We start from the raw sequence: 24,281 nt of genomic DNA on the forward strand, positions 1-24,281 counted from the left end.
GGAATGTTTATGACATTTGAGTTTAAGAGTGAATGGATGGTTGTTTCATTACAGAATTAATGGCAACCGATTCTGACATTTCGATGGCATTTCCACATATATTTACGAAACTGTGCCAGAAACCCAGCTCTTTAAAACTGAGCCAATTCAATTGTATCTCTTTGAAAGCAAAGCTAAACAAATACAACAAATGTAATTGAATTCTCAAAGAGCCATTTAAAGCAGGTCATAGCCTGCCAATCCAGCACACACTAAGATTTTACCATGGAAAAAAAAAATCAGTATCCAAGATGGTAACACAATATAGTATTGAACAAAAGGAAAGTGGAGCTTTCAGTGGTACGCTGGAGCATGTACTTACTCCTGTTCTGAGTTTAATTAAGAATACCCACAGACAGCTGTTATGTGTGCTCTAAAGCAGTGTTTATACTGCAGGCGTAGATATCTGGTGTGGTTGTGAAGCCCTGCTTGCAGCTGAGCCAAAGGACTATGAATCTGGGCCAGCCAGCACCAGGCTGGCACTCTGTGATAACAGCCAAATATAGTCAGAAGTGATGAAGGGCAATCAAACATCGTTCAACACCAACCTAGAGCTAAAGCCATCACACCAAGTACAAAACTGAATATATGGTAGGAACCACATGTGACTGCCGGTAATGAAAACAATGGGTGCCAGTATGGGCTCAAATTGTGGTCATAAATATTTTGTACTTGTAAATCAGGATTTGTATGTGTAAAAAGAATTTGTGTGTGTGTGTAAAAAAGATGTGTATGCGTAAAAAAGATTTGTGTGTGGACTTTGCCAAAAAATAAGTGTCAAACTCTGCACTCAAGTTTCAAGTTACAAGTACGAATTTTGACCCTATTTTTCTTCCTTTCATCTGATTGGATAGTTAAATTTGTGATTGACATGACATTGACCAATCAGGGAACAGATGGGTTTGGCTGTCGGAGGGGTGCTTTATGGAGCTTCAGGTCCTTGAAGGGTAATACAGTTTGAAGCTGGAGGAGGATCTCTATATAAATATCCGATAGAAGCTAGGTCACCTAACTTTCAGCAGCTGTTGAAAGGATAAAGTTGTGGTATGTCAGTGGTTAGAAAAACCATTATTACTTTAGGATTAGCTTAACACAAAGTCAGGGCTGACCCGGGACCATTGCTGTGAGTCACAGTGCGCAGCATATAGGTCCTTTCACATCAGACGCAGCATGTGCTGCTAATGCTAACGAAAAGCCAAAGATCCAGAATTTGTTGCACTGGCTGCTGGGCTCTGTGGGTTTTTGCAGCAGTTTAACCTGTACTAGATGCACCTGCTCCTTGTCGTAAAATTCTTCATTTAGGCAATTTCCATCATGCTTTTAACTGAATGAGATATATATATATATATATATATATATATATATATATATATATATATATATATATATATATATACATATATACATATATATATATATATATATATATATATATATACATATATATATATATATATATATATATATATATATATATATATATACATATATATATATATTAGGGGTGCAACGATACACAAAATTCACGGTTCGGTTCGGTACTTTGGTGTCACGGTTCAATATTTTTTCGATACAAAAAAATGTTCATGCCTTTTTAATTTGTCATTTATTAAAATTATAAATATATATTTTAACTCAAAAGTACAGTTTTTGAATTTAACCCTAACCCTTGTGCGTGTTTTTTATTTTGACAGCGAATGCGCACCTGCGGACCACTTATGTGCAGCCCTGGTTATTTAGCTCGTCATATTGCAGCCACAGAAATTCTTTTGTCCATGAAACCATAAAGCTGCACTTTCTTTTTGCCTTATAGTCTGATTTGTCATAACTTTTCCGTTTTGTGGTAAGCTTTTCTTTGGCTGTCTACCAAAATGCACCAGCTCTGCATATGCACTTCAAACAGACTTTAAGCAGACCTCAAAGAATTATGACAGGAATATTTACTTTTCAATGTTGTCTGTAACCAAGTATAATGTCCATGTTCAACTCAGATACATTCCTGTTGTGATAAGTTGCATTTATGGTTTGGAAATGGAACCATCAAGAGTATATGTCCCGATATACATCCTTTACCAGCAGGATGTATATCGGCATGTATTTGGAGAATCCTGACCTTTTATGAGGAAAACTGGCTTCCCTGCAAGATAATCTAAAGAACAAGGGTGGGGTTTTGTTTGATTCCAGATATATCAGGATATATCTTATTCAGGAAATTGAAAAATAAAAAGTGCTTAGTTTGCATGCTCTTCCTGTGTCAGAGTGGATTCTCTCCAGGTACTCTCGCCTCCCACAGTCCAAAGTCATACATGGGGTTAGACATATTGGTGATTCTAAATTGACCGTAGGTGCAAATGAGAAAATAATAATAATAAAAATAAAAACGTCAATAAATTCAGCTGCTGTAAGAAACAATTTTCCAAATACAGTATAAATAAAGTATTTTGCATTGCATCACATAACCATTAGTAATTCAAAATTAGCCACAGATGTGAACATGAGTGTGGATGCTCTCTGTTAGTCCTGTGAAAGACTGCATGATACACCAAGTTAAGAAAATGGATGTATAGATGTAATTAATAGGCAGTGGAATGCCTCTCCTATATCAGCTCTTCTGCTACTTAGTAGTAGTGCAGTGTGTAGCCTCACTGTTACCTATACAATCGAGTTAAAACCCCCCAAAAAGAAACCTGAAAGCTGCACTGTGTAAGGCTAATTAATAAAGGTAATTTCATACTGCACCCTAACCTTTTTGAGCCATAACATCATTTGTTCTCTTTCTCGATGTAAATGTGTGAGCACTAATGTATCGACAGGATTTCTTTTTCTTGACTTCTCTCCCAGTTTTCACTGATGTAATGAACCGGGGGCTGGAGAGGCTTTCATTTCATGCCTTAGCATGAAATGAAAGCTTCATTTTTTTTCCATCTTGCAACCTGACTGCATGATCACCGATTCTGCAACACCTTTCAAATGAAGACTGTTAACCTTCGCAAATAAAAGGCAAACACTGTGACCGGGACATGCATCTTAACTGTTGTGCAATTTCAGCTTCCTATTTCAGTAAATGCGCTCCTTCACGTCGGTGCTGCCTCGTAATCAGCTTTCAATCATGCATGTGCAATTTCTGGAGACTTATTTGCCTTCAGCACTGAAAAGTAGCAAACATTTTTTAAAAGTAGTCTGTCGGCCCACTTCACAGCGACCACAAATGGATGTTTATTACTGTAGTGTACCTTGGCCATTCCCTACCATACACCCTCTCTTGCTGTGCCACTTGCGTGCCCGGGGGAATTCTTGCCTTCCCCTTTAATCCCCATGCTGTGTGGCAGCCGTTGTGGCATTGTGTGGGAACAGACTGAAGCTGCACACAATAGACTCCCTGCGGTGGCCGAATGTCTCAGTTTGTAGTCCCGCAGGGTTGCGGTACATGTGTAGGAAGGCACGGGTCAGAGCTGGCGATTCCAATCGCTTGTTTACCGGCTGTTTCCTGCCAGCTTCAGTTAGGCCCCAGAAAAGTCCAAGGGGGTAGTTGAAATAATGGCTGTCACTCAAAAGCACCCGTGGGACAAGCGAGAACATTATTATAAAAGACGGTTATAACAACCTGGGAAATTGAACCTGGATCGCAGCGGGCTTCATTTTCTGAAATTTGGACAGGTAGCTTTTTCACGGTGACTAATAGGCTTTCACTGCCAAGTCACAGCAACTTCCTCCACATTCAGTCTAAAAGTTCAGCTCCTTCCTGCCTGTAGGGAATGGATAACTTCACCTACAGGATAAGGTGATATATTCTAAGCTGCCAAACCCAATGAAGCTATACAGGTGCAGACCCCCATGGGACCAAAATGAGCAATGAGCCATTCCCAGACAATAGAAAGAAATGGAAATCTTTTGTATTGCCATGTACCTCCATAACATCATTAGGCCAACATCTCTGTGATATGGGACCACTGAATCCTTGTGACATAATCACATAACATAACTGTAGTTATTAAATTCTTCACCACATCAGCACAGGGACGCTTTTCTTTTTGTGGGAAAAATGCTACAAAAAGAGACTCCTTTTTACATTTGGACTTTTACTAATTTTTTTTTTTTTTTTTTTACATCAAAGAAAATCTTAAATTAAAAAAAAGAATTTGGGATTGTATACCATCTGGGTGTAGCCACATGACTGAGAAGGAACATAAAGAACCCAGAACGGCTTGTGTTTCGCCGACTTCATAGAAATACTAAGATATATATTGTGTTTTGCCATGGAGTCTAAAATTGCCTAGTTAATATTACCAGTCCATTTTCTCCAACTCTATTCAGTCTGCAGCACTGTACAGGTGACAGTCATTTTGCAGCAACCTTGTCACTATTTGTGTAGGAATGTGTGGTTGTGACTGGACTCTGAATGAATTTGTGTTTATGTAGACCAGGGGTGTCCAACTCCAGGCCTCGAGGGCCGGTGTCCTGCAGGTTTTAGATGTGTCCTTGATCCAACACAGCTGATTTAAATGGCTAAATGACCTCCTCATGTCTTGTAGTTCTCCAGAGGCCTGATAATGAACTAATCACTTGAGGCCTGGAGTTGGACACCCCTGATGTAGACGTTCTAAAAGTCACCAACACTGATACCCAGCATTCCCTTTACACTGCCAGGTTTCCATTTTCCAGTGTAGTTCACAGTAGGATGTCAGGGAAGTGATCTGCTCATCGCTTTGTCATTAATGGCCAGTCGCTAGTGGACATTGTAGGCTTCTGTTGCCTTGGTACTCTTCTAATGTGTTTAGCATTCACTGATATGTCATATATCTTCTTAGCTCTCACTGGTTGGTGCTTCAGTGGCTTGTCTCAAAGCTCGACCCAGTTCATGTCATCAATGGTTATTCTGTTAGCAGTCATTTGAAGTCTCTTGGTGTTACTGACTTTCAGTGGTCTCTGGTTGCCATGTGACTGCTAGTTGCTTCATGTGTGGATGCGCCTTAAGAAGATGTGTCAGGAAGCAGAATGTTCTTCATCATCAAGTTAATCATGATGATGAGATTCCAAAAGAAAGGACAACACCATCAAAGTAAAGATGGGTTGAAGATAGATACTCAGCTTCTTCATAATAACACCCTGCATATGTAACTTTGTAGCTGATAGCCGAGTAAAAATCAGGAGTTAAAGTAAGTACAAGTACACTGACCCATCTGTTAAAACTGTTGCTAAAGCTTTCGGGTTTCCATACTAAACTAATTTCCCCTGCTCCAACCCTGGAGCTCTGTGTAGATGTGCTGACTGGAACAAATGCAAAAATGTCAGATATTTGCATTCACAGAAGTAATAAAAGGCCTAATATAAAAATCAAATGACTTAGATGACTGAATGGAGCTCAAAACAAATGAAAGTGTGGATGTGACGGAGAGAGCTGCACCCTTTAGGGAACCAACACAGTTCCTGTCATGGTGGAGTAGAGTTTCACATTTTGGTTTCCTTGTTGCCTCCTCTTATAGATCCTCTAAAAAGTTTGACTCAAAAACAAACTTTTGCACTGTCTTCCTGCTTTTTCCCCCCAAATCCTTTTACCTCCACCTGAGTGATTGCCAGCATTTCTGCTTCAGACACAGCCAAATGATCTGATCTTTTAATCTTCTTAAAGGATTGCAGCAGGCAGTCTTGCACATAAATCACACTGAGCTGCTATTACACCAGGACTTAACTTCTCTCTCAAAACTACACATGCCACAACAAAAGACTTACAGTCCAGCACTGACGCACACATATGTGAGTGAGTCTGAGGCACCTGTATATAGAAAGGTTGCAGCTTATCACATTTATTGCAGCTTCCTTTGGGCAGTCCTGGGAAGTTCTATTAAAAGTCACCTACATTTTGTCTGTCTAGGTGCAAATGTCCTGCTGTTTCATGAAGGTGCCTGGTGTGATAATGCTGCTGTGCTCTTATGAGAACAAATGAGGTATTATTGAGGCTCCGAGAACGCAAAGGGAACAAACTGGACAGTCAGACAAATGCACAGGTTGAGAAACTGTCCTGAGGACTAAACAGCACCACAGTGAGTCACTACAGAGCGACATGGTGTGAACCGAATATCTGCTCTCTCTAATGTGTTTGTTCTGTGCCGCAGTTTTGATCTAACAGTCTTTTCTCCCTGTGTATTTTCTCACTTTTTATCGACGGTGGACTACAGCATGCTTGCTCTTGATATTTTCAATAGTGAATCAATGAACAGCAGCAAGGCAGCAAAGCTGCGATCAAAGAACATGGCTTTCTGTCAGCAAGGGTCTAATGACACTTGGCAGAGCTCACTGATCGATGACCATTCAGAGCCCAGCGATGGCAGCTTCCACATGTGGTCAAAGTCACGCAGCAGCAACACACACAGGTCAGAACACACTGAATCAAAGCAGCAATGACGCTAATGAAAAACGATTCTGCGCTCTGACTTTTTCATGACAGGAAAACAGCAATTCTGTCCATGTTGTCTACTGTGCACTACAAACTAAACAGGGAAGTTTGTTCTGTATTCGGACACGCTGAACTAAAAGTGCATGCTGCCTTTTCAATTCGCACATCTATGGTTTCCTTCTGCCATCTAGTGTCCATCGCAAAAACAACAGCCCTCTCTTCATGCTGTGTCCCAATTGAACTGTGTATACCAATTGCAAGTATATACACATTTAAACATATGTATATGACTGTGTACAAATCTTGATTACTTCTCATTTATTAGTATTTTAATTAGAAGGAGCCAGAATTTCTTGTCTTTATAGAAAAGCGGACTTGAGCAATAGTTCTCCAGGCTTTCTGAAGTTTTTCTTTGAACATTGGCTGCTTATTCCACTCACTTTCTGATCATTTTCAGAGGACTGCTTTTGTTTGCTAGGCCACTTAACATTGACCTATCAATCATTCAAACACAGAAAAGGCACCTAACTAAAATGTGAACTGGTGTTGTGTCTACAGATACCCTAAAGAGAACAAATTGTATCTTTAGGCACTTTGATACCAACATGCTGTTTCCAGAGAAAATAATTTGTTCCCATTTCTTTTATTGAATCTATGAAAAATAAATTTCCATATGTGTTTGCACATTTTGATATATCATAATTTCCATTTTCCTATCAAAATATAAAGAAATGAAGGGTGGCTAAAGTTTTTTAGGCAGGACTCTATATGCCACAGTCGTTTAGACTATTACAAAAGAAGGGCAATTTCTCTCATTAAATGAAAATATCTGGTGATCTTGAAACAAATAGCAATAAGCAGAGCAAATACTGTGGATTAGCTGGAATCCTAAATTACACAGGAATGTAACAAAATTAATCTTCCTGAAGTCCAACTGGTCTCATCAGTTCCCATGCTTTTTTGGACTGTTGTTAAAAGGAGATGCTACACAGTGGTAAACTGGTAAATGGGGGTTTGTATCTCCTCCTTGGATTCAACCAGACATTTTTCACTTGTTAGACAAATATGTAAATAACCTAAACTATGAAAGCATATATTTTACTTTTTTTTTCTTAAACATTTCACATGGTTTATTTTTTAAATAAAATATATGGGTTCAGTTCGGACTGCGTGTCATTTACCTTTATATTAGATTAGCAAAACTGTGACACAAAGAGTGCAGTGGGTCGCCGAGTTGACGATCCACACCATGTCAGAAAAACAAGTATGGAGTAATTCTTTGGTCAACAGAAAAATAAAGAAGTACAAAATATACTTTAAATGTATTAGATAGCGGATACGAGTCTCACCATTTTAATTTAATCCCAAGTAATACGCTGGGATTCGTCAATTCAAATGAGAATATTTGAGTTTACTTTAAATGCAGCTTGACTTGTAAGTTCAGCAACATAAGTCCTGAGTCCTCTTTAAATGTGTCGAGTTCTGTTTGGGTTTACACTGTACTGAAAGTATTGAAGTCAGCCAGTAGGAAGACAGCATTAATTCAAAATCATTAATTAAGCATTAATTAAAAGTCATTAGTGTTTGATTTTGCAGCCTTTCAACAATGTGCTTTACATTACTGTATTAGTCCAGAATAAAAATCAACATGCCGCAGCTGAAAGGTTATTATTCATACACAAAAGTTAATTTTGCTTGTATGCTGGCCCTGAAGTGCGAAACACAAAGACAAATCAGAAAACACGACATTTCAGAAAAAGAAAACAAAATCACAACAACAAAACAAACACAACAACATTTTGTGACTGTGTTTCATGATGCAGTGATTTTCCTTTTTGTCTTTTGCACTTCGTCAAGATCAATTATTGCTTTTCAAAATACATAAACATCACAGTAACATGAGTATATTTCATTGAGTTACTTCATACTGTAACTCAATGACATGAGTACAGTAACTACTGTAAACTAGTGGCAGTATGCAGGTCTAACAGGATTAGCTTCTTTTTCTTCCTACGTTGTTGTGCACTAAGGGCGTGCAGTGAAACATGCTGTAGAGCATCACAACAGTTTCTATAATCGACAAACAGTTAATGTGCTCGATCATTCAAAAACATGCGAGAGAAAGGGGCTCATGCTTCACGTCAACTCATTGGAAACTGTTAGTCGGTGTCAGTTAGTGAGACGGGTGGGCTGTGAATGAGAGCCAGGCAGGGTTATCACCATGCACAAGACACACGGGAGTGGAGATGGGAGAGGCAGATGAACTACGACTGATGTTTCATGACAGACACAGTAAGTACATACCCAGAAAGAGCCTCTTAGGGATTCTGACCTCCTCGTCCTTAATGTCTGTGGCTACAGACAAAAAAAACAAAAAATATATAGACAAAAAGAAAAAAATAGAGCTTGGTTTTCTTCAGCAAAGCTGGAGTTGATCTTTGTCAAATTACAGAACTCACTGATTCTGTGATTTGTTACACCAGTGATCTGTGAGGTTAGGAGTGTTCCCACCTGCTTAGCTTCCTCAGATGCATAACCTTTATAGCTAATAAACAATCAATAAAATTTTGAGTTCAGTAATGTAACTTAATTCAAGGTGTTTTAATCCACAAATCTGGTGACATCTGCAAAGTCCAAAGTTCTATTTTTCCAATCGTCTTACATTCCTTTTACTTTATTTGTTTTAGCATTTATTGCACTAAGCTTGCTCATCTTCACAGCTTCTGCTGCACAGTTTTTGTTCCATAGGAAGACATAAAATAGCCTTCGTCATGTTATTCTTTAAACGTAGCCGTTACTACCAAAGGATACATAAAAGCTCCATAAAAGCATATTTCACACACAAACCTATTAGCCAGACCTTGGAATGAGCCGACATCTGGCTTAGTGAGGACGATGTTTATCTGTAGTGTCACATGTACCTGACACGGGCTTAATATTTCAAGATGGTGTGATGCAGAGCTGTGACGCTTTCAAACTTTTCAGTTATATTTTCAATAACAAATATTTCTTTAGCTTCCCCACACAAAACAAAACACAAACAAACGCACACATACACACACATTTATAGGAACATGTGATGTTGGGAAAATTATTTTAAACATTGCTTTCACCTCTGAACCAGTTTGGATTCAGGAGACAGACACGCTCTTTGCTTTTAAGATTAAGCTAAAAATTAAAACTTTCCTTTTTTCAATATATAGTTGAGGCTGGATCAGGTGACCCTGAACCATCACTTAGTTGTGATGCAGTTGGCCTAGGCTGCTGGGAGCTTCCTGGTGTTTCTTCTTCACTCCCTTTCACTCTCTGTGTTTATACACCACTCTGCATTTAATCATTCGCATTAATCACTTCCACAATGGAAAACAGCCGCCCCCTCACCCCCCAACTGGTCGCAGCAAATGGCCGCCCCGCACTGACCCTGATTCTGCCAGAGGGTTCATCCTGTCAAAAGGAAGTTTTTCCATCCCACTGTCACCTAATGCTTGCTCCTAGGGTGTCGTCTGACCGTACTGTGTCTCAAAACTTCTAAAAAAAAAACAAAAAAGAGTTTACAGTACAGTCGATGGCCACGACCCAAGCATTGCAGACCAAAGATGAAAGAGAGCAGCACGATATAATCTACCAGAGTATTTGTGTCTTTTCATTTAAATGAATATGCTTGGCATGATGTGTATTTATTGATCAAGTTAACGTTGACTGGTAACATTTTAATTGCGTGACTACAATTATAAAGTTCACAATGCTGAGAAAATGAACCCTGTAGTCTCCAATGTATTTGTTCCTTCAATTTTGCAGATAAACTCACTATACAGTCCTCCGGGTTACAGGAAGCAGTGAATGATTGTGGATTAAATACACACATTTGTACAAAAACTGAAAAATAAAGCCTTTAGCCCTGACTTCAGTATTTAAGCTAAGCCTAACAATCTAATCTAACTCAGCAGTTAAATTTTTTTTTTTTTTTACTTTGTTTTTCACATCTTAGGTTTACTTCACTGGAAGTTTGGAATTTCTCTGACAGTTGCTGCTTGGTGTAGACACTTAAACATGAAGCTACACTGCCCTACTGAGGCAAAATGCACTAACTACACATTTGGCCAAAATACAAAAAAAACCTGGCACTAAACGGTCCCTCTGTCTCTCTCTGTGTGCTGTTCACTGAGTGAATGATCAGTGACTGACGGAGACCAGCTGTGGAAGAGAAGAGACAGACAAGAGACTTCCTGTTGTTTCAAACTTCCTCTGTGTGATCATTTTAGATGTCAGATAGCAGAATCACAGGACAGCTATTGTTTTTCTCGTGTTTTGCAATCAGACATGAGTCTGAAGCTTCAGTTAAAGTAACAAAGCTCAAAAATGTCATTACATTTAGTAAAATTAACAATCTATCCTAAAGGCTGATGGATAAAACTTGTTTTATTGCACTGCACTTTCTGACATATGCTCCAGTTATATTGACAGGCTGATGGTATTGGCCGGTATTAGCTTTTGCTAATTATCAGCATTTATAACAACTGAGAAATGAACCAAAAAAAAGTTGACAGGAGAAACATTGTGTTGATGTTGCACAGTTTGTCCACCAGAGGGCAACTGTCCTGTTAGCAACAGCATTTCAAATGCCACAACCAGCTGATCCTGTGCATTTAAACTGTACTGTTGTGCTGTTTTAGCACTGACTCATAAAGATAGAAGTACACAATACGAATTTTAAGCAAACCTGTCTATGTATATTCGCTGAAGTATCAGATTTTAGAGTCGCCAACTATTGTTATCGACTTAAAAAGAAATGTGTGAGGCTCTGATTATAAAACAGTGTCTCCATGTTTTCCTTTTACACTGGATTATATTTAATCCTGCCCACGCTAGTTTAACTGATACTCTCCCATTATCTGACATTGAGCCTCTTCATATTAGCAGCCAGGTTTAGTCAAATTTCCTCAAAGTAAGCAGGAACTTGTAGCATGCCCAGCACGGCGTATCAGACAACAAAGGGCAGCTGTTTGTGTTTGTTTACAAAGGGATAAATGTCACAAAACAGAATCAAGCGTTTCCCTGTGTGGGTTATGAATAACTTTATGACAAACATTACAAAATGTAATCACCTTAATGTCAGTAATCAGCCTGGAAAGTTTCATGGTTAGTAATATATTTTACCCCATCATCCTATATCACTTATTTGAACTAAGCGCAATATAAAACCAGCTTCAGAAAGCTTATTTTATATAGTTTTAGAAAGAAAAACCTGCACAGGAGATCACAGGCAACAATCACCAGCCTCTCACACACTCACACACACTAATCTGAGCCTTATCTGCACGGTAAAGTGGTACCGCCTGGGTGTTCTGACCTAAGAAGGAGCGCCTCTTCGTGCTGAGTTCAGTGGCCATGCGGACGTTGGTGCACAGGTTCAGCATGATGAGCATTGTGCAGATCATGATGATGCTCTGCCACAGCAGCAGCGTCTCAAAGTAGCGTCCAAATCTAAAGAAGAAGAAAACAATATGTGGATTTTAAGATTTCATATTTACCCTATGGTTCTCTCACCCATTTGCTGGTCACCAGACCTTCAAGGGGACCTATTACACTCATTCCTAAGTGCATATTACACCATATTCATTCAAATCATTGAATTCTAATCACATCTAAGGCCACAGGTGTATAAAATCAAGAGGCTAGATATGCCGAAGGAACGGGTCGTTCTTAGGAGCTCAGTGAACTCCAGTGTAGTACACTGATAGGATACCGCCTGTGTAACATGTCCAGCTGTAAAATTTTCCTGAGCTTTTAGTGGTTTTATAACAAAAAGGAAGCGAATGACAGCAACTCAGCCATGAAGTGGCAGGCAATGTAAAATCACAGAGCGGGGTCAGCAGATGCTGAGGGGCATAGTGTGTAGAGTCGTTACAGACCTCCAAAACTCATGTGGTCTTTGGATCAGCTCAAGAACATTTCATGGAGAGCTCCACAGAATGGGTTTCCATGGCCCAGCAGCTGCATCCAAGCCTTACATCAACAAGCACAATGCAAAGCCTTGGATGCAGTGGTGTAAAGGACACCACTGGATCCTAGAGCAGTAAGGTCTCTGGAGTGACAAATCACATTTGTCTTTCTGACAACCTGGTGGACGAGTCTGGGTTTGGCAGTTGCCAGCAGACCGATACTTGTCTGACTCCAGTGTACCAAATGTAAAGTTCAGTGGAGGAGGGATTATAGTGTGGGGTTGTTTTCCAGGAGTTGGGCTTGGGCCCTTAGCTCCAGCAAAAGGAACTCTTACTGCTTCAGCATACCAAGGATAAGCGGTGTGGAAAAGGTGTGGAAGAACTTGGCTGACCTCAACCTGACAGAATACCTCTGGGATGACTTAGACGGAGACTGTGGGCCAGGTTTTATTGTCCAACATCAGCATCTGCACTCAAAAATGTGGTTCTGGAAGGATGATCATAAACTTCTATAGACACACTCCTAAACCATGTGGAAAGCCTTCCTAGAAGAGTTGCTATTGGTGCAAAGAGTGGGCAAAATCATATTAAACTCTATGGATTAAGAATGGGGCGTCACTTACGTTTATATGCGTGTGAAGGCAGACGAGCAAATACTTTTGGCAATACAGTGTATTAATGCTTGGACTCTAATAGAGTAGCTTTGCATGATTAAAGCTACTTTTAGCTGCTCACTTATTCACACAGGGTTGCCACAGCGCTGCATACTTAACCTGTTGGATTTTTAAACCAGGTGCTCTTCCTGACACAACCGCCAAGGGATCTGTATCTCATCCTGGGACTGAACCAGGAAACTTTTGCTTGTTAGGCAAACATGCAAACTACTGCACTACAGAGCCACAATGCACGGCTCTTATCGTAAACTGTGTATTTTTGTGCCTCGGGTTATCCACATTATATGTACAAGTCTCTACATCATTATTTCTGTGGCCTCATTTAATATCCACCATTATAACCACTGTATAAAAAAATAAAAGGAAAAGCGAGTCTTGTCTGCTATAAGTTGAATACTGTTCAGAGGTAAACTACAGTTTGGTGTTTAACAGTAACCAGCAGACTGTTTGCAGTGCATTCAACCCAGCAGGCCGCTTTTCCTCTATGAGTCGGTTAACATGCAGTGTAAGAGGATCTCTTTTTTTAAAAAGCTGAATATAAGAGAATATCCGAAGCCCCCCATAACAACCTCACAAGCTCTCAAAGGATGTGAGAGTCTGTTACCTGAAGAGTATCCTCAGGATGTTTGCCACCAGCAGCACCAGGCATACGTAGGTGGAGAAGCCCTCTGCATTCTGGGTCAGGCGGATGTCTCTGTACTGGGGGATGTAGGGCACCACCCCACCGAACACCATGGCACCGGCAGCGACCCACGCCACCAGGTTGTTAAACACGGTGAGGATCTGGTCAAACAACTCATCTTCCATGCTGTTCGTCGGCGGAATAAGCGAAGAGACGTCAGCTGGCTGTCAGTGGCTCTAGAGACTATTTTTGGCTGTTGATCCTCCTCCGGTTCCTCGATGTGGCTTTGAGATCGGGAGAGAAGCATCCGTGTTTTCCACGCATGACTGAGAAACAGCAGCTAATGCCACGCCATCATAAACAGAGCAATGAAGCACAAACGACGTATCCGGGGCTGACGTTACAATAGCGGAAACAATGAGCAGTAAACAATGAGCTTCCGTACAAAAGCAGCGGTTGTGCAGTCACTGCAGTACGGTCATTTACTCTGCGTTTCCCATTTCCTTGACTCAACACTGCTGATGCTTGTGAGCGTTTTAGCACGGGCTGAACTTAAGTCGTTATAGGAAACACACGACTCTCCTGAAAATGTATAAAAAGCCCCTGAAATGAAACAGCATTTTTTGTTTGCGGTGTCCCTACATCACCATTGTTTCTTCTTCGCTGTCCTGCCCGTCTGTAATGTTTCCCAACACTTCCTGGAACGTCTCACGTCACGCGCTCAATCAAAGATTATCCAACTTGATCAAGAGAGTTCACACACAGGCAAACTGTATGTGGCTAGCTATCTAGCAGGTTAGCTAAAAAAATAATAGAAAGAATAAAAAAAAGAAAATAAATAAATAAATAAAAGAAAGAATTTTAACATATAGTTTGTGTCAGCTGTTTGGCAGAACGTGAATGTTATGGTAATTTTGGGCTCTGACTCTGTAGCTACGTAGAAATAAGCTTCAAAAGTAAGTAAGTAAGTAAAGTTTATTTATGTAGCACCTTTCACAGACATATGTCACAAAGTGCTTTACAAGGTAAAAACATAATACAGTTATAAAATACATCATAAATACCCTGGTCTAATTAAAAGCTTTTTGAAATAAAAATGTCTTTAGCTGCTTTTTGAAGGTCTCCACTGAGTCCAAACCCTGTAGAAATAGGGGAAGTGCATTCCAGAGTCTGGGTGCAACAGCTTGCAAAGATCGGTCCCCTCGGGTTTTAAAACGAGTGTGGGGGACCACTAAAAGGTTTTGGTTTGATGACCTCAGGTTACATAAGCCTCTGAAATTGAGGATTAAAAAAATTAGGCCCTCACTTCAACCTGGACTGCTCATAAAAAAACAGGTTAGCACCAGGAAAACCAACCAGTTTCAGTCTATTCTGCCACGAACACGACAGAATTATGCCAGAAACTTTTTGATGGCTACCAAAAACATCTGATTGAGGTGCAACATGAGGAACATGAGGTCAGGAGGAGACTGAGAGCCAGTGGTCAAACTCTGTGCAGACCAACTGCCAGGAATCCTCACCAGCCTGCTCAGCCTCTCCCTGACTCATGCCACTGTCCCCACTTGTCTGAAGGCCTCCACCATCATTCCCATCCCCAAAAAGACTGGAATAGAAAGCCTCAATGACCACAGACCTATACCTCTCACGTCTGTAGTCATGAAGTGTCTCAGCACATCAGAGACTACCTACCTCCCTCTCTTGACCCCCACAAGTTTGCTTACAGAGCAAATCGGTCCATGGAGGATGCCATCACCATCACCCTTCACAGAGCAGCGGGAAATCTGGAGAATGGGTAGAGCTACGTGAGGATGCTTTACGTGGATTACAGCTCAGCGTTCAACACCATAATACCAGACATCCTTACTACCAAACTAGACCACCTTCAGAACCCCCTGCTACTTGCTCCTGGATCAAAGACCTCCTCAAAAACCAGCCTCGGTCAGTCAGACGGATCTCTGATCAATCTCTGATGGAGATGAGACAGTGTAGAGGTAGAGATATTTCTCACTGGTGCTCAGAAAACAACCTGAAACTAAGCATCTTTAAAGCAACAGAACTTATTGTGAACTTCAGGAGGCACAGACAGGTTCTCTCCACTCTCATTATAAATGGTGAGTGTGTTTATTCTGTCTCTATCTTCAGGTTTCTGGGCACCTACATCTCTGGCGATCTCACCTGGGCAAAGGAAGAATAACCTGTACCAGAAGCGGCAGTGCACCGAGGAGCGATAGAAGGCCATTCTATCGCTCCTCGGTGCACTGCGTGCTCTCCTACTGCCTGGGTGTTTGGTACGCAGGGGGCACAAATGATAACATTACGTTATCATTAACGTTACAAAGCACTAACACATTCACATTCAGAAGAGATCCAGGGTCAGCGCTGGGCAGTCTGCCTCAGCTTTTTAGGGGGTGAACTAGGGGAAAGAGATGAAAGAAAAGGGGAGCAGAACAAAGAACAAAGATGCTCAATGAGCTTCACAGACACAAGCTGCAGTGGACAGTTTTAATTATTTCTATCACTTGCTAACAGCAGTAAGAAACATTTTCGCTTTCACAAATCTCTAACGCAGTTCTCAGTGTGCATCATACAGCTACAACTACAGCCCCCCACCCACAGTCTTTGCCCCGAGAACACTAAGCAGGTTAATCCGGCCCTGCTGCAGACAATGAATATTTTAGTCAATTGCAACTGAAGAGGCCTAAAACAAAGTGACACATCTGGTTCTGCCTGTTTTCTGCACTGACTGTAGAGCAACATCTTCTTCAATATTTCATGTAACCTGGTTTATGTTAGCTGACTTCTTCCTTTGTACAGTCCATCCCTTAATCACTGCAGTCCATTTTAACAAGCCTTTGTAATGATGTTATACAGTATAAATGTATTATATTCAGCAGGAGTGAAAGAGACACTGCCCGAAATAAAGAAAGATTTATAAAGGCTTAATGAAAGTTATGTAACCCTCATGGCAGACAGCTGTTTTCTCTCATCTCTCACAGTGAGCAGGATAATGTATTACATAAAAACCAAAGCCTCGTTCTGGGGGCGCAGCAACAAAACCCACAGCGACCTGACTGCCAGGATAAACCAGTTTACAAAGAGTTAAAAAAATGTTTGTCCCATGTGCTGCGCGCATACAAATCTCCGCCACTGTCACAGTTAAGGATGAGAAAGGCAGCTGTTACAACAACGGAAATGTAACAATATTCGCCTTCAAAATAAAAGGCGGAAATTGGGGAAAAAAAGTGGGTTTTCGTTTTTTGTTTTTTTGCTTTGCGCCTTTACCTGGATGAAATGCCTTGTGGACATTTATACTGTAGACATCCTGCCACAGCACAAGACTGAATTCAACAGAGTTTCTAGCTCACACGTGTGGCGTGGTGTGTTTTCTAATCTGTTTACTTGTGTGAAGAGTTTTACTTTTACAGATTTGCTGCTTAAATTCAAACTCACAGTTTGTCTTCATGGTCATTGTATCAATATTACCCCCCTGAATGCGATCTGCCTCATTATTAACAATTAAATTAAGTGGACTTTATTAGCATAAATTCCAATCTATCCATTTTTCCCACTTATTAAATTCAGGGTTGGGTTGGGTATATCCCAGCTGGCTTAGGGTGAGATAGGGTGTGAGAGGTAGGGTACACCGTGGGCAGATCACCAGCCTGTCTCAGGGCTAACAGAGAGAAACAACCTCAACCTCTCGCCCCTCTTAATCTTTCAGTCGTCTTAAACCCACGCTGGCTCTTCTGGACAACTTTAAGGATGAATCCACCCATTCTTAGAAATCTCTGGTGTTAGACGTGTTCCTATTCTATGTCTATTTTATCCAGAATGGTCACCAGTTAACACTGATGAGTGAATTATATCCAAATCAAAAAGACTAAATGATCCTACCCTCATGTCAAAGCTGTTGGCATTTACACCTTGGTAATATCACAGATTGGCACAAAGATTTAAGAGTCAAACCTTGCAATTATGAGCCAATTATGCAACTTACATATACCGTGTACATTTAGGCCATAGCTATTCACCCTTGTGCCAAATTTAAAAAAATAAAAAATCTTCTAGAAAAAAAAAATCATATTGAAATAAAATTGTCTGTAGCTGAAAAAAAATGTGGTGACTTGAAGGTTGATCCCCTGCGACGCTTTTATTTTGAAGGGACGAGCGCCACAAGCGGAAGTTTGTGTCAACTCGGCATACCGCAAAGTTAAGGGAGTCACCGCCAGCGTCACAGAAAGGAAACTCATTTGGGATTTTTTAACCTGGGTGTCACAGGCCGGTGCGGCAAAACAGTCCCAGGCAGGCGTGTGTGTGTTGTTTGAGTGCAGCTGAGCGGGTTGTGTGTGTGTGTCTGGAGACACCATGTCTAAAACAGAGTGCAAAGCAGCTGAAGACATGACCAAGGCGGTGAGTTTGTTTCATGTGACCTACGTGTCCTGTAAAAAGCACAACCCGGGCAGGCAAACATCTGTGTAAGAACGAGTTTCCTTCTCTCGTCCGTTTAGATGGAGGCAACCATGCAGCGACTTGAGAAAAGATTCCAGAGCATCTCTGAACAGCTGGAGTCCAAACATATCCTTTTTTCCAGCCGTGTTTTCTTCCATTTCAGGCGCGTTTTATCCACGCAGTCAGTCAGCTCAAAGTTCTGCTTGCTAAGACACACCTGAGAGCAATGAGCTCACTAATGAGACTTTCACTTTGACTCCTGTCAATGAACACGTGGCCACTAGAGGGCGACCGACCGCTACCGAGACTCTTGAACTGTTCAACTGTTGTACAAGTTTAGCGCCACTGCTACTGAAGGTAAAATAAGTCTTCTTTAAAAATCACGTCGTTTTTGGTTTTCATACAACAATCACTTAAAAGTGCAGTATGAAGAAAATCAAATGAGACAAACCTCTGTCAAATGTGACATTCTGCCTGTGACTTCTGCTACTGTATATGTTTAAATAATAATTATCTATTTAAGGCACATTGGCACCCAGTAATGAGATTTCTTCCTGTAAAAGAGTCAACAGTGAAATGTGTGTTAAAAGATGGGAATATACTCAGAAATTAAGCTTTGTCTACTAGAAAATGTGTCAGTGACGAGGGGTGATTTTGATATGTGGTTGGAGAAATCATTATTTGATCCTTTGTAAGTTTGCTCACTCACGAAGAAATGAGTGGTTATAAATGTGGTGCACACCTCAGTCAGTCAGTTACAGATACTCCTGGTCTCAGCTATTTCAGTGTATAACGCACACAAAATCAGTGTCCTCCATTCTAACCTCTCCGCCACCATTGGCAAGACCAGAGCTGTCCTGTCAAAGGACATCGATGACAAGTTTGTAGACCTGCCCAAGACCAACAGCAAGAAGTTTGGTGAGGAGGTGACAGCTGTTCACCCTGGGTCTGGAGCTGCATGTAAGATCTTGCATCATTGGATGAGGATTATCCTGAGGAGGGTATGGACCAGCATGTACACATGTACAGGCCTGTCTTAAGTTTACCACTGAACATCTAACCTGTGGTCAGATTAAACCAAAGTCGAGCTCTTTGTGTTTGGAGGAACAGAAATGCTGCATATGACCTGAAGAACACCATCCCCACAGTCAAGCACAGAGGTGGAGACATTATGCTTTGGGGGTGTTTTTCTGTTGAGGGCACAGGACGACTTTGAGATAGAGGGGCCAAAGGACAGAGCCATGTTCCACATATAAACCCCTTCTCTCAGCAAAAACACCGAAGAAGGGTCTTACAGCATGGCAGTGACCCAAAACTAAACACTCAAGCTGTTGCTGATGTAGTCAGAAAATACACACAGAAATAAAGATGCAGCTTCAAATTGCAGTAAATCATTTATTGAAAAGCAATTTCAATAAAATCGAAGCTCAGACAAAAATAAACAAAAGCGCCCTGAGAAGTTTGGATGTAAGTGCCCTGCTGCAATATGCGGGTCACTTGTGCTCTGAACACTCTGTATGCTGTGAGATGCATTAATTCTAAATGGGTAAAATCGCCAACAAGGGCTTCTCCACCGAGCACTGAGTCATATTATGTTTGAATTCAGTGACATGCAAATCATTTCTAACGTTTATTTAATGTGTTTTCCTGGATTTTTGATTGATATTATTTCATAAAAATAAAAGATTGTTCACTTACAACTAAATGAACAAACTTACAAATTTACAGCAGGGGATCAAATAGTTATTAAAAGCTAACAGAGCTGCAGCTATTGATTATTTTAGTAACGGAGTAATCTGTCAATTGTTCCATCGATTAATTGACTAATTGGATAGGATGATCTGATATCCTCGTGTTGGTGTTGTTCCCACATCATCAAAATAAATGTTGTTCCAGGTTCAACATTGCAAGTGACCAATCACATTGTTGTGACGTCATACTTTTGCAAACCAAGCGATTCATTCATTTATGAAATTCCAATGTTGCAAGAACGATATGTATAATGCTTACCGTTTATTAAAGAACAGTATCCTGAAATGCAACGAATTCAAATTGCTGGATTGGCGGACAGCGGTGGTTTCTCGCACGTTAAGAAGACGTTTTTTTCCAAAGTCACAAAAGTATGACGTCACAACAATGTGATTGCTCACTTGCAATGTTGAACCTGGAACAACATTTATTATTCTGATGATGTGGGAACAACACAGACACAAGGATATCAGATCGTGCAATTGGATAAGAAATACTGTTGAATATTTATAATCGCTAATTAATAAGACAAAAGAGAAAACATGGGTCTGTCACAATAAAATGCTCAGTGGTTTCTATTTTAGAAATTGCAGTGTTTTAAAGTTTAACTGCATACAACATCTGTCAAAAACCCCAAACAAGCCCTTTAATTGTATTTATGTGCCATGTTGAAATGTAATTTTAAAAGAAAATATTTTCTTAAATCCTATAAATATATATTAATCTCAAGTATTTAAACAACAGCATAAAAATGTACCTTTACTTCTTGGAAGACTTTCTGATGTTAACAGGAGCCAATGATGGTGTAGACATTATGTAATATTATTTATAATTCAGTGTCCAACCGAACAACCCTCAGGTCAGTGGCTCTCAGTTTAATGGCTCTTGTATGTTTTATTAGCTATGAAAAAAGCTTTTATTTTTATATTTTTAAATATTAACATGGTTTTAATTAACACAATATTTTATATTATTTCATTTTCAATCAGAAAAATGTTACAAAAGCCTTGAAATAAATATGGTCTAGTACACCCCATGCCCCCCTTTAGACTCACCCCTGTTTGCTTCAGCGAGCTGTATAATGAATGAATAAAGTGAAGAGTCCATTTGCAGGTTTTAACACAACTTCTGGAGCCTTACTGCAGATTTTTCTGAGTGTCAAACAATCAGCGAGGATGGGGCAGCTACAAAGTTTGCTCTTATTCATGTTGGAGTTTGCTGGTCAGGTGCTTTGATGACTGACGCTTGCTTTTTCCCTGTAAAGGTTTTAATGGCGATCACAGGAACAGCGCTGCTGTTTTAGGCACTAGAAGCAAGTTTTCTTTCACTCTACCTGAGCTCACAGTGTCAGTAACAGCGCTGCCTCTTTGCAGTGTGTAAACAGACTCTGTGCCAGCGTCATCATCACTGCTGCTGTTGCGTTATCAGTGTTTTTGTTCATAACTGGCAGTTTTGACAAATGTGTCCTCTGACCTCCGCTCCTGGTCTCAGAGGTGGTGTTATTCAAACGTCTGGGAAAAAATGAACATATTGTAGATGTAGTTAGCTTCATGAATGCAGACTTGTTTGTTTCTTAATGCTCACACTTGATCAGATGGGAACCCGCATCAACGACCTTGAGAGAAACGTCACTGAGCTCATGACGCAGGCTGGTATGGAGGCGCAGGCATCTTCAAAGTGACGCCAGGCTGACACCTCATCTGTCCAATGAGCTGTTTCCTGTTGTGACCTCACACTTCATCGGTCTTGAAGCGGGACTTCAGATGGTGAAGTCCCACCTGAAGTAGTGAATCTCATGTTAACATATCCTTATTTTTCCAGCTGCTATGATGTGCTGTTCAGATCATATCCAATCAGGGTTACCTCGGAGATTTATTGGAAGCAATGTCCTCCAATCAGACGGTTTTATTTTCCACTTTTCCAACTCATAAAATACAGCCTCTTACCACTTCATTAGGTACACCTGTACAATCTGGGCAATCAGTTCCAACAGTTCTGCCTCGTACTCCAGCATGACAAAGCTGACCTCTCTCATTGTGACTGGAAGCGTTCACAGAAGTCTTACTTCAGCTGTGTGCTTCTCCTCAGGACCGTCTGTGTTGGCTTTAAACATGTAATTAATGAAATACCTCTCTGAACCTCAGCCAGTTACAAGCAAGCCTGTCTTATTCAAGGCTGGGTTGATGGCTAAGCTGTTATGCAGAAATGCATCTACAGTGAAGTCTAATAAAGCAACAGCATGGTGCATTTATAAAGGCTTTATTAACGTCTTAAAACACCATTGTTTGCTTGTTTCGGTGGTTGTCTTTACTTTAACTGGCACATCACTACCCTTAATCTCTAACAACCTTCACCTCAGTAACGTCTGTGGATGTGAATTCTGGATCCTTGAGTTGTACTGATGTGGAGACCAGGAGTTCTCAAAGTTTTGATGTCTTAATGCTAATTGCAGGTTCTCCATATGACAAATGCACAAATTACACAGTTGTAGTGTTTGTAATGTGTAGGTGCACAATGTTTATGTTGGAATTTTTAATTTTTGTGCTGGTTCACTGGTTTCTAGAGATTTTGATTCTATTTGTAGCATCAGTTTGGGGTTACATGCACTCACACATGTGGCTGAACACCCAAATAGGAAAAAAACCCCCAAATCAGTTAATAGTGAGATTTCTAAGTTTCTCGTCTGTAAATGTTTTACTTTGGTACTGAGTACTTTATGAGAAAGTACTCAGTGAGCAATAAACCAGCTGCTCTTCAACAAGTGTCTCATCGTGTGGATGAAGAGGGCCACCTTCATGGACAGCACTGCTGACAGCAGTCTGCGTTCTGCTCTACAGTCTCTGACACTTAGCGGCACATGAACCAGCTGTTTACCTGCTGCGGTTCTGGTAGCTCTGAATGTTGCAGCAGATCTGCAGTCCAGCATGGTTGCAGTATGTCCACCTGACTGAAAAGATCCTCTCTCACAAAGCAGCTGAACATCGAGGCAGAGGAACATGGTGCTCTGCACTGAACTGCAACAGTGATGCACCTGGGCAGGTTCCCACCTATTAGTACGATGGCTGTTATATATCTGTGGCACTTATCAGAATTGGGCAGGTTTGGTCTGCTCTGATGGCTGTGTGTTGAACATTCTGACTGCTTTATCACAGTGTGACACAAATATCAGTGAATAGTCAGCAGTGCATTCAGTTCTGCTTGTCCACAACACACGTGCTCTTGCACAACAAGTGGTTGAGCTGGTTAAAAAGCTCAACCTGAGATAAAAACATCACAGCTAGAAAATATTTTTGTTTTATTGGTGGACTATAGTCCAGCTCCTGGCGAGTTACAAGGTGAATATACTTTAGTTATTGTTAAACTAACAATATTTACTCTATGCTTAAAATGACCAGGGAAACATTACTGCAGTGCTTACAGGCTGTTCAGTACATTCACACGTCAAATCAAGACGCGTGTCATCAGTGACAGTAGCTCATTGGGGAAAATAAGGAAAATGTTTTTCATTTATTTACTGCAAGTATTTATTTCCATTTTTTGTTGAAATATTGTGATTATAACATTGAGTCTAAATCCTGAAAGGCACTTGTTAACTTTGTATCTATGCATAAAATAAAAATGTAATTATCAGTTTAAATGTAACATTTCTGGGAGATGATGCTGTTTAATATCTATGCAGTTTTTTGTGACCTTTAATATCATTTAATGTGCAACATCAGCGTGTCCACCCTCATTAAATTTTTCTACATGTTCTCTTTGTCAGTGTAACTTTGTTTCACGTACAGCATCCAGTGTATTGAGGAAATTAGGAAAATAAAATGAATTAAACCTGTAGTAGTGAACAAGGGCCGGACTGCCCTGTGAGGAGGAGGGGCTTTAACTGAATGTGTAGCGCTAACACTTTCTACATTGCTTTGCAATATGTGGACTATAAAGGCAACAAGTTAGCAAGAAATGCAGGTAAAAATGTGAACTGTGGTGTGTTGTATTTGGAGAGTAGCTGTTTCTAAATATTAGCAAAGAAGACTCCAGATATTGGGTCTTTAAGAACTTTGACTGGTCCCTGGCTCCCACCAGGGACGGACCAGTGGATTTAAGGTCAAAACTGCCACAGAAACATGTCGACTGCTACCAATCCAAATTCCATAAACCTGTGTGGAGAGGTGGAACATGGGAAAAGAGAAAACCCCTTTAAATCTGCTCCGGATCTGACTCATATTCTTAAAAAAGTGCCCTCTAATTATTGAATGTGGTTTTCAGTTATGTTGTATGCTGTGAACAACAAGTTGATAGAAATCTTACCAGCATCCTGATCCTGCGAAGGAAGAAAAGGAAAAGCTTTTGTGATTATTTTAATCACATTATTGAATCCACTGACTGTGAGTATTAAAATTAGCTTGAGCTTAGAGGGT

The 24,281-nt window shown here is 40.5% G+C and overlaps 2 protein-coding genes across 3 annotated transcripts in view; one reads left to right on the top strand and one right to left on the bottom strand.

Moving 5' to 3' along the window:
• slc66a2 (solute carrier family 66 member 2) overlaps nt 1-14,377 on the bottom strand; it is a 36,234-nt gene extending 21,857 nt beyond the window's left edge. Inside the window, exons 1-3 of one of the 2 annotated variants that reach the window (XM_085446082.1) lie at nt 13,654-14,377; nt 11,784-11,917; nt 8,738-8,788 (exon numbers count right to left, since the gene is read on the bottom strand). In XM_085446082.1, coding sequence (XP_085302208.1) covers nt 8,738-8,788; nt 11,784-11,917; nt 13,654-13,856 — 388 coding nt within the window. In that variant the 5' untranslated portion in view covers nt 13,857-14,377. The remainder of the gene's footprint in view (nt 1-8,737; nt 8,789-11,783; nt 11,918-13,653) is intronic. The other variant, XM_085446083.1, reaches the window with a different exon arrangement.
• A 3,638-nt stretch (nt 14,378-18,015) lies between these two features.
• hsbp1l1 (heat shock factor binding protein 1 like 1) lies at nt 18,016-23,620 on the top strand. Its single transcript, XM_085446604.1, has 3 exons — nt 18,016-18,081; nt 18,180-18,246; nt 21,456-23,620. Exons 1-3 carry the CDS (start codon nt 18,037-18,039, stop codon nt 21,548-21,550), a joined length of 207 nt encoding a protein of 68 aa, XP_085302730.1. The 5' UTR covers nt 18,016-18,036; the 3' UTR covers nt 21,551-23,620.
• The last annotated feature ends 661 nt before the right edge of the window (nt 23,621-24,281 follow it).

Source organism: Copadichromis virginalis, linkage group LG22, assembly GCF_057382275.1.
Source record: "Copadichromis virginalis isolate Kocher_CV1m ecotype Utaka linkage group LG22, C_Virginalis_male_GT1.1, whole genome shotgun sequence".
In the NCBI taxonomy this organism is placed as follows: Eukaryota; Metazoa; Chordata; class Actinopteri; order Cichliformes; family Cichlidae; genus Copadichromis; species Copadichromis virginalis.

What these genes read in the sequence shown, in the direction of transcription:
- hsbp1l1 (XM_085446604.1), top strand. Translation starts at nt 18,037, where the DNA reads ATGTCTAAAACAGAGTGCAAAGCAGCTGAAGACATGACCAAGGCG. An exon ending in CTGAAGACATGACCAAGGCG is followed by an intron (nt 18,082 to 18,179) that starts GTGAGTTTGTTT and finishes TCGTCCGTTTAG; the next exon opens with ATGGAGGCAACCATGCAGCG. An exon ending in TGAACAGCTGGAGTCCAAAC is followed by an intron (nt 18,247 to 21,455) that starts ATATCCTTTTTT and finishes TAATGCTCACAC; the next exon opens with TTGATCAGATGGGAACCCGC.